At 38.7% G+C, this 14,439-nt stretch overlaps 1 protein-coding gene across 5 annotated transcripts in view; it reads right to left on the reverse strand.

The window, feature by feature from the left end:
• The window catches only part of SAMD12 (sterile alpha motif domain containing 12), a 169,377-nt gene that overhangs the window by 77,369 nt on the left and 77,569 nt on the right, over window positions 1–14,439 (reverse strand). For 3 of the 5 annotated variants that reach the window (XM_071738250.1, XM_071738249.1, XM_071738248.1), the window contains exons 4-5: window positions 12,991–13,131; window positions 3,099–3,170 (exon numbers count right to left, since the gene is read on the reverse strand). In XM_071738250.1, coding sequence (XP_071594351.1) covers window positions 3,099–3,170; window positions 12,991–13,131 — 213 coding nt within the window. The remainder of the gene's footprint in view (window positions 1–3,098; window positions 3,171–12,990; window positions 13,132–14,439) is intronic. The other 2 variants (XM_071738252.1, XM_071738251.1) reach the window with 1 other exon arrangement.

Consider the following 14,439-nt stretch of genomic DNA (forward strand, 5'->3'; position numbering starts at 1 on the left):
CTGCAGTTTCCTTTCTTTTTCTCTTACAGCACAAGGAAGGTAACGATATGAAATCGACGTGTTCATCAAAAAAAAGAAACATCTTAAAGTTCCCATAAAGGAAGAAACTAAAGGGCTATGGCTACACATGTCTTAACAGTGGCAGAACAGGTTGGATTAATCTGTTGAGGCAAAAGACTTAAAAAACAGAGGGAAGTAAAATGCTTTCAGAGTAAATGCTACAGGTTACAGCACCCTTTTTCAGAAGCCCGTTGCACTCAGTAGCCAAAGTGCTGGGCAGTTAGCCACACCTTCACACAGCAACCCTTCCTAAAAACACCCACTCCAGGGAATGTCTGTGCTGAGTACAGGCAGCCCTGCACTCCAGGAACCAAACTGCTGCGTTTAAAACAAAAGCTGTCTGCATCAGTCAGGCTGCTCAAAAAGGCAGCTTTGGTTCTTGTTTTGCCCCGGGAGCAGGAGCTCACAACAAGGAAGGAGGAGACTGTATAATAAAAGGGAGACAGGAAGGTCTACAGTAGGCTCTGAGTCCTAAAGATAGCAATGAAACTAGCACGAAGGGAAGGAGGAAACCACCCTCCCACATAAGAGGAAACCCCAAAATAAAAACTTTTGGCAGATGGTAAAAGGCTTTAGCATTCAGTAAAATGAATGAGCTGCATAAGAATGCAAGAGAGCTTTAGTGGAGACAGAAAGTCCAAACAAAAGACATATGAGGAGGTTTTTCAGTCACTCTTCTCTGTTCTTATTTCAAGTAATTTTTGACAGGTTTCATGAGCTTTTCTATTTAATTGAGACTATGCAGTTCATGGTTTTCAGGAGACTTACAGTTTCATTGCCTGTACTAATTAATTATATGAATGGGAAAAAGTTTTCAATAAGTTTTCTCAATTAGAAAGCAGAAGTTCAGCTCCCGATGTGCATTTCATTTGAGGCTCTCAGAGAGGTCAGACCTTCTGTGTATGACTGGACAAAGCTCCACAGAGGGAACAAAAGCCACAATCATAACAGTTTAATATTTTTATCAGGCTCAACCATGTTCAGATGAAAGAAAGAACTCAGAGTGATTGGGATCTGTCTAACTGAAGTTATTAAAGTACTCATGTCTGAGAAAAATTGACAAGGCACAGCTAAGTTATAACACCATTCCAAGACAATGTATAAAACGAATCCTTGTCTGCTTCAGATTAAAGGACCATTTAAATTACAAGTAAGAAAACAACCCAAAAAAAGCCCTTAACCCAGAACTTACAACTCATTACTTTTACCCCTTTTGGTTAGTGCTTTTACTACCAGTGAGCAGAAGTTAGCTCAGTTTAAAAAATGTTCATAGAAAGTAATTATATATGAAAGCCAATGTTATCAATTGCAGCCAAGAAAAGCAATTTAAGGGTGTAACACAACCAAAGTTTTCCAACAGGTACAGATAAAGACAACCAAATTAATATACTAAGGCAGGGGAAGATTGGTGGCAAATTAAAACTGAGCAACATCACTTGTTATATGCTTCATGCTGAGAAGCAAAAACCAGGAAAAGCTACTGTCTACTTTTCCTCAATTCAATTTTGGCTACCCCAAATTAGAGGGTCTGTTGTCCAGCTGAAGCCTCCAGTGGGCAAAACATTGCTCCCATCAGGGGCCTTTGTTTAAGAAGGGCACAGGTAATCTCTGGAGGTGGCTGTTGTTCATTATTAGTTAAGGAATGTAAGCAGTGAGTTCAGTCAAATACATCACTTTTTAGATGGCAAACATAAGATGCAACAAAGACACTTCAAACTGCTCAAGCTAAAAGAAGGTATACTTGTTTTGGTCTTTGATTATGCCATTTTAGCAAAGAACGTAAACAAAATAAGATAAAAACAAGTTTTGTGGGGTTTATTTTCAACAGTGATCATCAAATTAGGATTGCAAATAACACAGGCAGTGCACATCACCAAAAGAGATTTGGAAACCAAGTGCAAAACATGCTTTATGTAGTTAAGAAGAAGTGATAAAGAATATAAAATATAAAAAATGTATTTTTGATATATTTGGCAAGGGACCATATTTTTCAATTTCAGAAGGAGCTATGTTGGGTTAGTGAACAGAACACTTATGTTTCTGTATTTGTGGTTTTAATTAAGTTACTAAAAAGGTTTATAGATTTTATCCAAAGGTCAGCAAAGTCATTGGTACCCCTCATTGATTTGAATGGGCTTTGTAGTCTCATGCTGTAGAGGAAAAATGGGGTTGATCCTGTTCTCATTTTAACTTGTTTCACATTTTGCTGAAATCAATGGAGCATTACTCCTTCATTTGCCCTCACAGAACCAAGAGCAAAGTTGAGTTTTCAGACTTTTAAAGGGAAATAACTGAGATAAAACCAATTCATAGAGGGTAGTAGACAAAAATTTGCATTCTTCTTAGAAGAGTAGCTACTATAGAATGTGAGCATGAAGAGTTTAAAGTCAGCTAAAGATTTTCCCAAAGACTCTAAGCCAAATTAAATGTGTGCAGTAGAAATTTAAAGACGACACTAGCTTTAAGTCCCCCTAATTCCTAGAGGCATCTTTGATAACAGGATTTGACTCTTCTGGTGCCAACACCTGTTCACATTCCTTATCTTAAATATCGTGGGTTCTGATGATTTGTTCAAGAGAAAACACTGAAGGAATAAGCAAAACATAATATCCTTTCAGCAATTATCATGTGATCAGCTAAGCCACGTAGAAGTACAGTAAAATTTCCACAGTGACATTCTCATTACTAGAGGGAACCAAAGAGATCTCAAGACTAGCAGTAACCATGTAATAAAAGAAAGCATGAGCTGCTGACAAAGCAATGGTCACACATTTTAGTGCTTATCACTGCACTATTTTTTGAGATAGGAGAAGGAAAATTTATCAACAAATAATTCTAGCAAGCAAATATCAGGAAATAGTAATAATAACTCACTTGGAAAGCGATTATTAGCATTAGAAAAAAATGAAACACTATTTTTCACAATGATAGCTGAAAAAACCTCTACACCTAAAAGCAACATTTGTAGAAAAAGACAAAAAAAGCTCATAGAAGTCTCATTTTATGAAGATACATCCCAGCAAAAAGACATTCATTACCTTGATGGGCTGTAAGGGTTGTCTGCTTTTCTATGACCCTCAAAAAACCATGCTCCAGGTTTAAGTAGAGATCTACAAAAGTCAACAATACCAGTGGTTAATGTCACAGTCAACAGCTGTAATGGAATGGATGGCAGCTGCACTGTTGGACACATTAAAGCAATTCTTGATTCTAGAGAAAGATGCATTCAGAAACTATACAGGTGACAACTCATTTGTCAGTGGAGCTTTAGAGGTCAGACTATTCCTCCGTTCCTCTTTCCTATCCCTTTCTTCTAAAATATAGTTTGTTTGTTTCAAAGCCTTGTTCAAAGTTTGGACCAAGGATTATAACTGCTGTGATGTCAGAGGAGTAATCAGCATAGAGAATTTTCCAAGGTCTATCTACATCCTTAATTGCCCAAGACTTTTCAAAGCCACTCCATTGTCTAAGATGATGCTGATGATTCCTTTCAGCATCCAGGATTCTTTAAATAGGCTGACCCATCTTGACACCTTATGACAGAAAAATCACAAGGAATGGCTGAGAAATTCCTCACAAGACAACTGGAGTCTGATCAGTCCTTTAAACCCAAAAGCTAAAGGAAAATCAACGAAAGAGAACTACAGCAGGAGATATTAATCTCTTGGCCCAACTTTAACAATAATTCTCAGTTACTCAGTAGTTCTTAAGGGAATGACAGACAAAAAGAAACAGAGTAAGAAAGAAGGCTTTCCTCTTTATTTCTTGAGAAGACTGGAATGACCTAACTCTTAAAAAGAAAGAAGGAAATTTAATTATTATTCCCTCTTCATCTCTACCTCTGTTATATGCCAAAGAGGAAAGCAAATAAAACCATACAGCTTAGAGGACTTTGGAGAGTACGTTTTAACAAAAGAAGCTCTATATTACTGCTCCCTGAAGAAAGGCAGAATCGGTTAGAAAGAACTTCTTTTTGCTATGCAAGACCTTTTTTTTTTCTCTCAGGTCCTTCTCTCAAAACCCAGCTCCTGAACGTCCTACACAACAGCTCTCTCTCAGCACAATAAAGAGTTTAACTTCAGTTTGCCAGCTGACAGTACAAATGGTAAGGCTCTCAGCTGCTCTCAGTACAGAATGAAAGAATATGGCAAAATTACTTGTTTCAAGGCCCAGGTGTTGGAGATACTTCAGCTCCATCTCACAGCACCAAATGCCAGCTGATGGCAGAGGGGTGTCCCACATGAATGGACGGGGCAATTCTATTTCTAATGGGAGGGACTCAAAACTCTGAGACCATGCCAATGTATGTGCCTTCAGCCTGTGCTCCAGCTTGAAGGGGAACCTCAATTTGCCTTTTTGTTCACACAGAAAAGTCTCTGAAGTTCCTGAGGGTGAGAGCTCCAGCCCTCTTATACAGCTGAAAGAGTATAACAAATCAGAGACCTGACACTTTATACCAGGCTGTCTGGATATGAAATGATGTGCACATTCCCGAGTCTGGCTATTTTCTCATCAGGTCTTTATGTGCAAGTCATCATGCAAGCCCAATTAATGTAAAACAACTACTTTTTCATCAGTGTGGATAAGCTTAATGAGCTCCAGGATGTGGGTGAAACCTTAGTGTGGTTGAGGAGCTCCAGTATTGCCACACAGATACTGTCTTAAACTCAACTCATCACATTCACATTGGGAAAACCAGTCAAAGACTGACTCAGTGCTTTTACAGGTTTATACCTTTTGAAAAACACTGAGCTTCTTACAGAGCTACTCACTGCAGATATTCAGCATATCCTTTCTTTGTAGAGGTAACTTTGAGTAAGTCAAGTGACTAGGAGGTATTTTTACCGATAAAAACTTCAAAGGTAACACTATGCGTAACAGCATATATTTAAATTTTTGGATCAAACAATACAGCTATGGCTGAACTGCAAACAGAAAAATAGATAATTAATAAAAAAAATTCCCTGCCACATTGCCATTCACATTCATTTTGCAAATTAGGACTGCTGTATTTATGCTGTCATTTGCTGGAAATAGCACTTATAAAAAATGACAGGTGCTTTATGAGTACTTGGGCTGCAGAGAGGAAAATCAGGTATTTTTTGAAAACTACAAAATTTTGTTTGAATTCAGAACTCCTTAACGTCAAGGACCACAAGATCATTATTAATACACTTCAATTTATTATTTTATAGGGAATCAATTTCAATTAAAATCCATTCAAACAGTGACTGGGAAAATTCTATAAAATTGATTTTAAGGAGGAACTAGCATAGTTAAAATTATTAATCATACTTGAGTATGTCATAAACCACTGGGCTAGTCCTCATGCTTTATGATCATGTCAAATAAAGAGTTTTTTAAAAAACACCCTTTCCTTTGTAGAAGATGCCAGAGATCTGCATAGTGCTTAGTAATAGAGAAACAGTTCATAACACTGCTGACTGCCTATGTGTAACTAAGTAAGAGAAGGTGCTCTATCATATGAAACATAAAAGCCATTAAGAGTAAACTTTTATTTGAACAGAACCACATACATTTTTAAAATTACATTACAGAAAGGCTTTTAAAAATGTGAAGGAAAGAAAGAGGAGCTTTTAAATAAAACAGGTTCTTTTTACACAACTTAGAAAAGCAACTTTACAAAGGCATAAAAAGGAGAGGGTTTCTCCCACCTCCCTTGAATCTTTCCAGCAATTATAAATCTTTATTGCACAGGCCATAAATGCTAGTAACAACAGGAAGAAAAATGCTTTTGAACTATTTGGCAACATTCACCTTCAGGAATTCAAAGCAGCAAAACTTTATTTTATATTTTCAAAAAGGCTTTAAGTGACTTTCATGTTTGTTAAAGGTACCAATATGGTGAAACACTTTACAAGCAGAACACATTCATGCAGGCATCAGCAACACCAGTTTCATAAAAGTCAGAAAGATGGTGTTACCAGAATTTATCTGAGTGAAGAGTGCAATTCATCCAGTTTTCAGACCAACTTTTTCAGTGTAGGCGTTTACATCCAGGCATAGAGAGTGGGAATTGATCTCACCTAAGTTTTAGTTGTCTGCCATGTAGAAAAATAGAGCTGGCAGACACCCTGAGCTTCTGTAATAATCGATGGAGAGCAACAGGCACAATCCATCTGATGTGTCTGAGGTGTGACTGGTGCATCTGAATACAGAGGATGGGTAGCTACTCCTTCACTAGTAGGACAGAATTAGAGTCTGTGGAAGGCAGCAGATACTCAGCTGATGTCATGCCAAATTAGGCTTTGCCACTTTTGGTACCACTGAAGCTGAGAGTAACCATATTCTAATTGGTAAAAAAATCTTGTATCCGACTTGTTTCATGACAAACTGAGATACTCAATTCAACAGATAGTTAACAAAAAAGGCAGGGAAGTGCTCTTCCTAATGCAAAAATTATGGGTGGCCAAGGGGATGGGACCACAGGGAAGAGCCAAGGATCTGGGCTCTGCCTAACCAGCTACCATCAGAGTCAGACTACTGCGACAGAGGGGTACTGGATCTGACCAAGAATGGCATTTCTTATCTTCATATTTCCAAAATTCTACCCATTCAGTTTGACCATAAAGATGTTAGCTGATGAAGACAGTTCATCAGTGAAAATTGCTATGTACTTTCTAAGGAGTCAGAAGTATAGTTAGAGCTCTGATTTCTTCAATTCTCTCAAAAAATAACTACCAACCCTAATTTTATTCTATGTCTGATTTCTGGAAAAATCTCATTAGAAATGACAAATATGTTACATTGTAAATAGCATTATCATACAATATGGAGACTTGATTTATTTAATTTCTGTGTGAAAGACTGCACCTATTCCTGGAATCTCTTTCACAAGCCTGCTCTTTTCAGCTGGGGGAAAACAAGTGATTTCTCCTGGCACTGATCACAAACAGCTGCTGTGAAATCACAGCCTCTTTCCTATTTAGTTGAAAGTCTTTCATGACTGGCTGCAGCACAAACAGCAGTATTTTTTTTTCTTAAACCTTGAGCAAAATTGTTTTTTCTCTTTCCAATTTACCCATGAGTGGGGAAATACATAGATAGGTATGTGTGTGTGTGTGTATATGTATGTAATATCTATTCATCAAACATGTAAGACATTAGCTCAGTAGGATTAAACTTTCCAGACCAAATTTTCCAGTAGACTGACTTCTGAGAAATTTGAAAAGTAAGAATGAAAAAAAAATCAACATTCATAAAATAAGAAAACCAGACAACTGCACTCATGTCCTTGCAATCATACAAAACAACTAACAGTACATTCCTAGTAGACTGAGTTGCAATATAATTTATAGAAACATATAAAAATGCAAGCACATCATAATATTATATAGCTAAAGTTTTACTGCAGAAGTTCATAAATACAAATTTCATAGCTGCATACATGTTTCCTTATTCATACTCCAAACTAATACACTAAGCATACTGAAGGACAATTCTGTGCTAAACCTATCCAGAGTGCATTACAATGTATTGTCCAGTGTATTTAAACTTATTTTACCTGTCAGCTGAATCACTTGGTTATTTGATATTAATATATATTAGCATCACAGCAATAGCTAAAATGTAACTAACAGAACCATAGTCATTCAATGGTCTATCAGGGACCATTGATTGTGATGCAAACCATATTCTTCAGGTTAGAAACCAGCCACATGAAATTCAAATAACTGATACCAGAGATGGAATTTGATATTTATCATCACCAATGCAAGCATTTTAACATTTTTATCTGTGCTCAGATACACACTCCACATACAATATTCTGCTTCAGCTAAAACAAATAAAAACTATAAAGAACCCCTCAGCGCATAATTGTAACCTCAAAAAAATTGATTTTCTGAAATCTTAATGATGACTAAAGTCTGAAAAACCTCTCAGAAACAACCACAGCTTCTGACTCCAAAGCCTACGTCCTGTCTAAGTGCTGAAAATGTCCTTGAGCGGGGTTTGGAAAAACACAACAAAGACTGCTCTTTTGTAGTCTAATGGATAGTACCAGAATTGTTTCACAGTCTTGGAAGATCAGTGTTAAGCACCAGTGTTATGAATCCTACTGTGGAACATTAGAATAGGGCATCCAATGAAAAAGAGTAAAAGGGATATCGATATTCAGTGAAAATAAAACAATATTGAGAAGAAGGCTGAGATTTCTTTACCTGTAATCAGGCAATTTAGCATGTTGTGTCTTGGATCATAGGTTTTTCTGCTATGATAAGGGATAAACTACTACTTTTGGGCAATTTCTGTGTTTCTGTGCTACACTTTGTGTTCAGCTCACAAGGTCTCACAGAGATTTTTAAGCATAGCCAGAGCACAGAGCAAAAAAAATCAGATGGGAATTAAGTTTGCTGGAGCTCTTCTGAAATATCAAGTGTTTTTTCTGTGTCTTGGACAGATGCCATGTATGCAGCATATGCAAGAAACATTTGCATAGAAATTTGTGCTATAGGAAGAAAAACCCTTTCTGACAAGCTGGAGGCTTCAGGGTTAGGGAAATGAAAAAGGTGAGATCAAGGCAATGAAAACAAAAGAAACGGGTGCCTGGTAAGAGGACAGTCAGCATTTCAAGTGCTGCACGCCTCTGAACCCCACCACAGGGACATGAAACTGAGATTCCTCAACTGTTACACACTTCCCCCACCAGCTGCTTGGGAAGGCAAACACACTGCCTACCTGGGGTGCTCACAGAGGCAACATCTGCTGGGTTTTGCAGACAATAAAAAGTGTATTTCTGGTGGAAGGAACTCATGATTCCTTGGGTGCCAAAACCTTGAGTCCAGAATGTACCTGGGAAAGAATATAACACATCCTGGAAGTGAAACAGGATGACCCTCAATCACAAACCTCAGCTATTCTGATTTCTTTGCAGAGATGACAAAGAAATATGCTGATCTCAAACAACAGTTCTTCAAGGGACATGAAGGACAGTAGGCACCAGCAGTTCAGGTACCACACTATCTCTGAAGCCTACACAGCAAGAGGATGGCAAGCTGCAATTGTCTTCTCCTCCCAGTTCTGCACTTTGCAAGGTCCCACGTTCTCAAATTTTCTGACCACTCAAATAATTTTTTAGGCAGGTGTGTAACTCCCAATAATTCATGCTATGCACTGGAGCCACCCCTCCAGGCAAGATCTTAACACATGGTAGTTCAGAAGATGGGACTAAGCCTAGCACTTGAAGGCTTTGATTACGGAAAATGCCAGAGAGGCACAGTGATACAAGCTGGAACAGCAATACCTGGGTTCCTCCTAGCTTCAACATTCACAAGGAAGAAGCAGATAAGGTAAACAGGAACTACCATCATATTCCTGACACTTAGGAGGGTTCAGTGACAAACAGCTCAAATTTTGATCAAGCCTGCCTTTACTCTGGTATTAAGAGGCTGACAATGCTGTAAAAATGCTTCTAGTATGTTTCAGCAAGGAGAGTTTCAGGGTCCTAGTTCACCCACCACATAGACTCTGTTTTCTGTTACACGGTTACTCTAGAACCCAGTGAATAATCTATCACTAAAATACATGGTTCTTTCTTCAACTTTCCTCAGAAGGTGACATGCATTTTTGGAGGCCCTTTAGTTCCATTTCTGGAAGAGTACAGTGCCAGAGTACCATAATAGGTTTTGAATGGGACTATTTTGAAAATAGAAGGAAGAAAAAAAACCTGGTCTTACTGTTGTTATCATTGGGCACATATGTTTTTCAATAGCTGAGCACAAGTGTAGCATGAGCAGAAAACTTACTGAAGAAATAATATCAATAGCTGCAATGATTTTCAATGAAGCATAAAGCCTTATTCTAACACATTCTGCTAAGGGAAATTTTTTTTGAAGAAAACTTGGCATTCTGTGGCCTGGCAGTACGTTTCCCTATATGAGACTCACAGAGGAGCTTAGGAGGGGTCATTTAATTCACATCCAAAAATGCTTCTTAAGCTCAGCCCTAGTAGAAGACTGCTTGCTGTCTGTGGATACTTTGCTCAGAATCACCCATATCATATAGCACTGTTCTACTAGTTTGAGGACAGTCCTTCTATGCCAGCCAAAAGAAGGACTTGCATTGAAAAATCTCAAAATAACTTCTTTGTGTAGTTATGTAAGGCTTTTTCAAAAAAATGATCTTTCAACTCAGGCTTACAGTGTTAACAGTACAATAATGGTGTTTCCAACAGTGTGCAGATCTCCCCAAAAGACACTGGAAGCTATTTTTTCAAATTAGTTCCTCAACATCACTAAGACTGGGAAAAAAGCACAGATCAGTGGTTGAGCCTGTGCCCTTCTTTCTTGGTGGAGGTTGGAAAGCATTTCTGCTGATAATAGCCTTGATCAGGCAGTCCTTACTCCAAAGAAGTCTCCCTAAAACTCAAGACAAGTCTTCAAATACAAAAACACATACTATTCTGGCTTTAAGATCCCCAGAACAGACTGGATTGTGTATCCTGAATGAAGAAGAAAGAAATAGTCTAAAGCCATATCCTCAAACAGGAGTAGAAAAGAATTCTACTTCTCTACTGAGTTTTTAAAATGAGGTTAACTTTCTCTCCAGACAACAGAATACAAAAACACTTAAAATATCTGGTAAGTATTACATAATGCATTTTAAAAACTTTTCCTGTTCACTGCAGCTTCAAACGGGTTATGAACTACATCAGTGGAAGTCTTTTTGCTGACATTAATGGGCTCTGAGTTAGGACCTCATTGCTTGAAACTCAGCTTGTGTGCAAAATTAATCCAGAAAGGGGTTTTAATGGATCCTTTCACTTATCAATCTCCTGAGCTGTGCACTGAGAGACACAGGGCTTTTCCCCCTCTCTTCTGGAGGACATTTTTGAGGACAACAAAGCACAGTGTAGCAATAGCTACACTGTGACCTGCATTTTGCAACTGGAATTTCCAAAAGGCAGAAAATGCTGGCATGCAAGTGTGTTACTTTTCAGAGAAAAAAAGTCCTCCAAACCAGAAAAGCACTTAGAAAAACTTACTCCAGTAACAAACTGGATAAGGAATGTATAAACCATAATAAGAATACAAGCGGACACAGTTAAAGGAAACTGGGCAAAGGGACAGAACCAGTTTTGGAAAACAGCTGACATGCACACAGCTTTACAGCCTCCACTGTAGCTGAGAAATTAGATCTTATCCTTAGTACTTGCAAACAAGCATTTTCAATAGACACATACTCCAGCTTGGTGTAAATGAGGCAATAAAGGACAGGAATACTGCTGGCATCCCATCACCCACTGTCCTCCTCTTCTGGGATCATATGACTGACACAGCGCGGATGCAGAGAGGACTCCTGTGTGGACTGTTGTGCTGCCCTGTAGCTTCAGCCCTGCTTAAGAAGACTGAAGTGGAGCTGAAGAGCAGTGCAATGACCAGTGTGTTATTGTGGGGGAAGACCACAGGAGCTGCAGACTGCCATCTTTTTGTGTGCTTGTGCCAGTTTGCATAAACCATATGATGACATGCTTGATACCATCAGACCAAGTAACAGTACTCTCTCCATCCACATGGTTTCTGAAGAAACCTATCTGGACTGTGGTGACCAACTGACCCAATTTTATAGCTAGTGGGTCCTCACTGTCCCCTATCAATAAAATCCCAATTTCTGTAAGCAGGCCTAAAACCGTAAGGGTTGGTGACCAAACTCTACAGTCTGGCAGACTCTCCAGCACCACCAGATGCAGGGGAAGAGACAAACGAGCCAACACTGACCAGATGGATGTAGGGCTAATAGATGAAAGGATAAAGGGACAATGATCAGTTCTAAACCTCTGGGGACGACCCTGGTGCTTCAGCATGTGCACTGCCTTTGATGTGACACGAGATGAGGTGAGGTCATACTCACAGATCATGGCAAAATCAAGGAGCTGTAAAGCTCCTCATCTCAATCCACACAACACCAAGCCTGAAGGAACAATTCAGTTGAGATATTGGCTCTTTCAGATAAAATGCAGCTTACACAGCTAACCAAAGAGTTCTCCCCCAAACACAGTAAGCAAGGCTTTATCAGGAACATAACTGTCATGTGTGAAGGACATTTTGTTAAAAATACACTGCATGTACAGAAGAACTCTGTTTCTTTCATATGATGTGACATATAACAAGCACTAAATCAAAATACCACAGAGGTATGCAGCTTATGCTAACTCACTGGACTACCAGACAACATCCAACACTGAGAAAGTATTGCAGATGTCTAAATGTTGCTTTACACTATTACCATAATGACTGCTTTTCTTCCATGTTACCACAGCTGTTAAAAAGCCTTAACAGACAGCTAATAACCTAAGTTGTTATAAATCATCTTAACCTCATTTGGAAAATATGTACAAGCTTTTTTGTTACTCTCTCTTCCCTGTCTGCCAATCAAGAACTTCATATTGAGCTCAGTTTTGTGGGTTTTTTAGTACCATAAATTAGAAGCAACTCTATTCAAGCCAATAAAATTATTCCAACATGAAAAAGGAATCAGCCATCTGCAAAAAACTGAGTCTAACAGGTAATTCTCCACTGATAGCTCTTACCATAAAATGGGTTACAGAGATTACTCTTTTATCTAACACTGAAAGTAAACAATCAATGCAAAATGTAAAATATCTGTAAAGACAGCATGTTCACTACTTGTATCCTTTATATGTAATTATTTTCATCTTGGTAAGCAGACAGTTAAGTAAGACTACCATCAAGCTGTAGATGGAGCCTATTCATCATGCAAAACAGACAGCTGAACATCTCCATTTATGCATTATTCTACCTTTTGTTCCCACCTTGGAAAGCATGTGGAATCTATGAGACATTTTCACGCATCATTTCATGCGGGAGAATGTCGTCACCTTTTATGCCCTCAGGCAAACTTCTTCTACCTGAGCTCAATAACTGTCTGTATCAAAATTATTTTTCATACCTTGTGTAAGCAGCTGGAGGTTTCGGACTTCTTCTCTCACCTTCAGCTGAAGGACTTGCTGCAGAATGTGCTGTCGCAGGCTTTCCTGGGCAATGCCCATTCGTTCAAGCTTTTTGTCAGTAAGTCTCAGCAAAGCACGGCCTGGATACAAAAGGCAAAAAGAAAAATCACCCAAGATTTTCCATTAATGCAAAATTCTCTCTCTGACAGGATAATTTGCTACAGAAAAAAAATCTCAGCCCTGAAATACCTCAGCCCAAGAAGTTACTGCTTCATTAGTTAGATATTTCCTTACTGTCAGAGATTTATGTTCCACTCCCCCCCTTTCTTTTGATTTTTTTGGTATTGTTTTGGTGCTTTGTGAGACATTTAAGCACATAAAATAGGCACCTTGTGCCATTTTAGACAATCAATTGCTGTTCCTAAGTGCCAGATGGTCTCCCACAGGCAGTATATACCCTAGAAGTCTACAAGCGGTCCTGGTGCCTAAAGCCTCATCTCTTTTCAATTATCAACATTACTGTCAAGAAACCACCGATGAAAATGAATTTTACCAATTTAATCAATTTAAGATACAGTGATAATGAACACTGATGCAATTCAGGCATGCCCATAGTGCCCATAGCACTGTTTCCCAGGAGGGCCCTGTACTTCATGGTTCACCCTTCCAATGCCTTCTCAACAGTAACCTATCACAGCAAAACAGAAGAAAGAGCCAGAGATTTCCCTTCACACTATCAGTTGTAGTTAAATCATTCCTGAAAAAGATGTTTGACCAACAATAAAAAAGCCATTTGCCCAATTATAAGGAGCCTATGGTCTTTGCAGACAGTCATTCCAAGATTCATCTTCACCATTAGGTTACTGTTGAACCACGGTCTCCATACCTACTGTAGATGTTTAAAAAATCAAACAATTCACGCTCCCCAGATTCTGCTGGTGGAACTCTAACTCCATCTTTTGGGCATTACTATGCTATAAGTAAAAGGAGGAAAGCAACACAGTGGCTGAGGAAGTACTTGGACCAAATAGAACCAAAGCATCAAACAGAGCTTTACATTAGGAATAAAACCAAAACTTCCTTTCTTTGGTCTTTACCTCTGCTGTGAGCTGGCAGTGCAGTACCCTGCAGCCCTCTACTGACCCTTGATTCCCAGTGAAGGGACTAATTAATTCCCTTGTTTCTACATTTGATTTGTGATTCTGTACGTATCTTATGCATATATAATACATCATGATTCTACATTTGCTATTGAAAGGTACCCTGGCCAGCACCGGCCAATCACACTGGACCCCCAGTGATATCATCTTGGTAAATTGCACATTTGGTTCACAGACTCAACTCTTCACCTCCTCTAGGTTCTGACTGTAAGAACTTTTTAATTATTAAAAATCCCATCTTTGATTTCTCAGCCTTTTTTTCTGAAACCAAAAGATGACAGCAAAGAG

The sequence above is a fragment of the Heliangelus exortis genome, chromosome 2, assembly GCF_036169615.1.
Source record: "Heliangelus exortis chromosome 2, bHelExo1.hap1, whole genome shotgun sequence".
Taxonomy (NCBI): Eukaryota; Metazoa; Chordata; class Aves; order Apodiformes; family Trochilidae; genus Heliangelus; species Heliangelus exortis.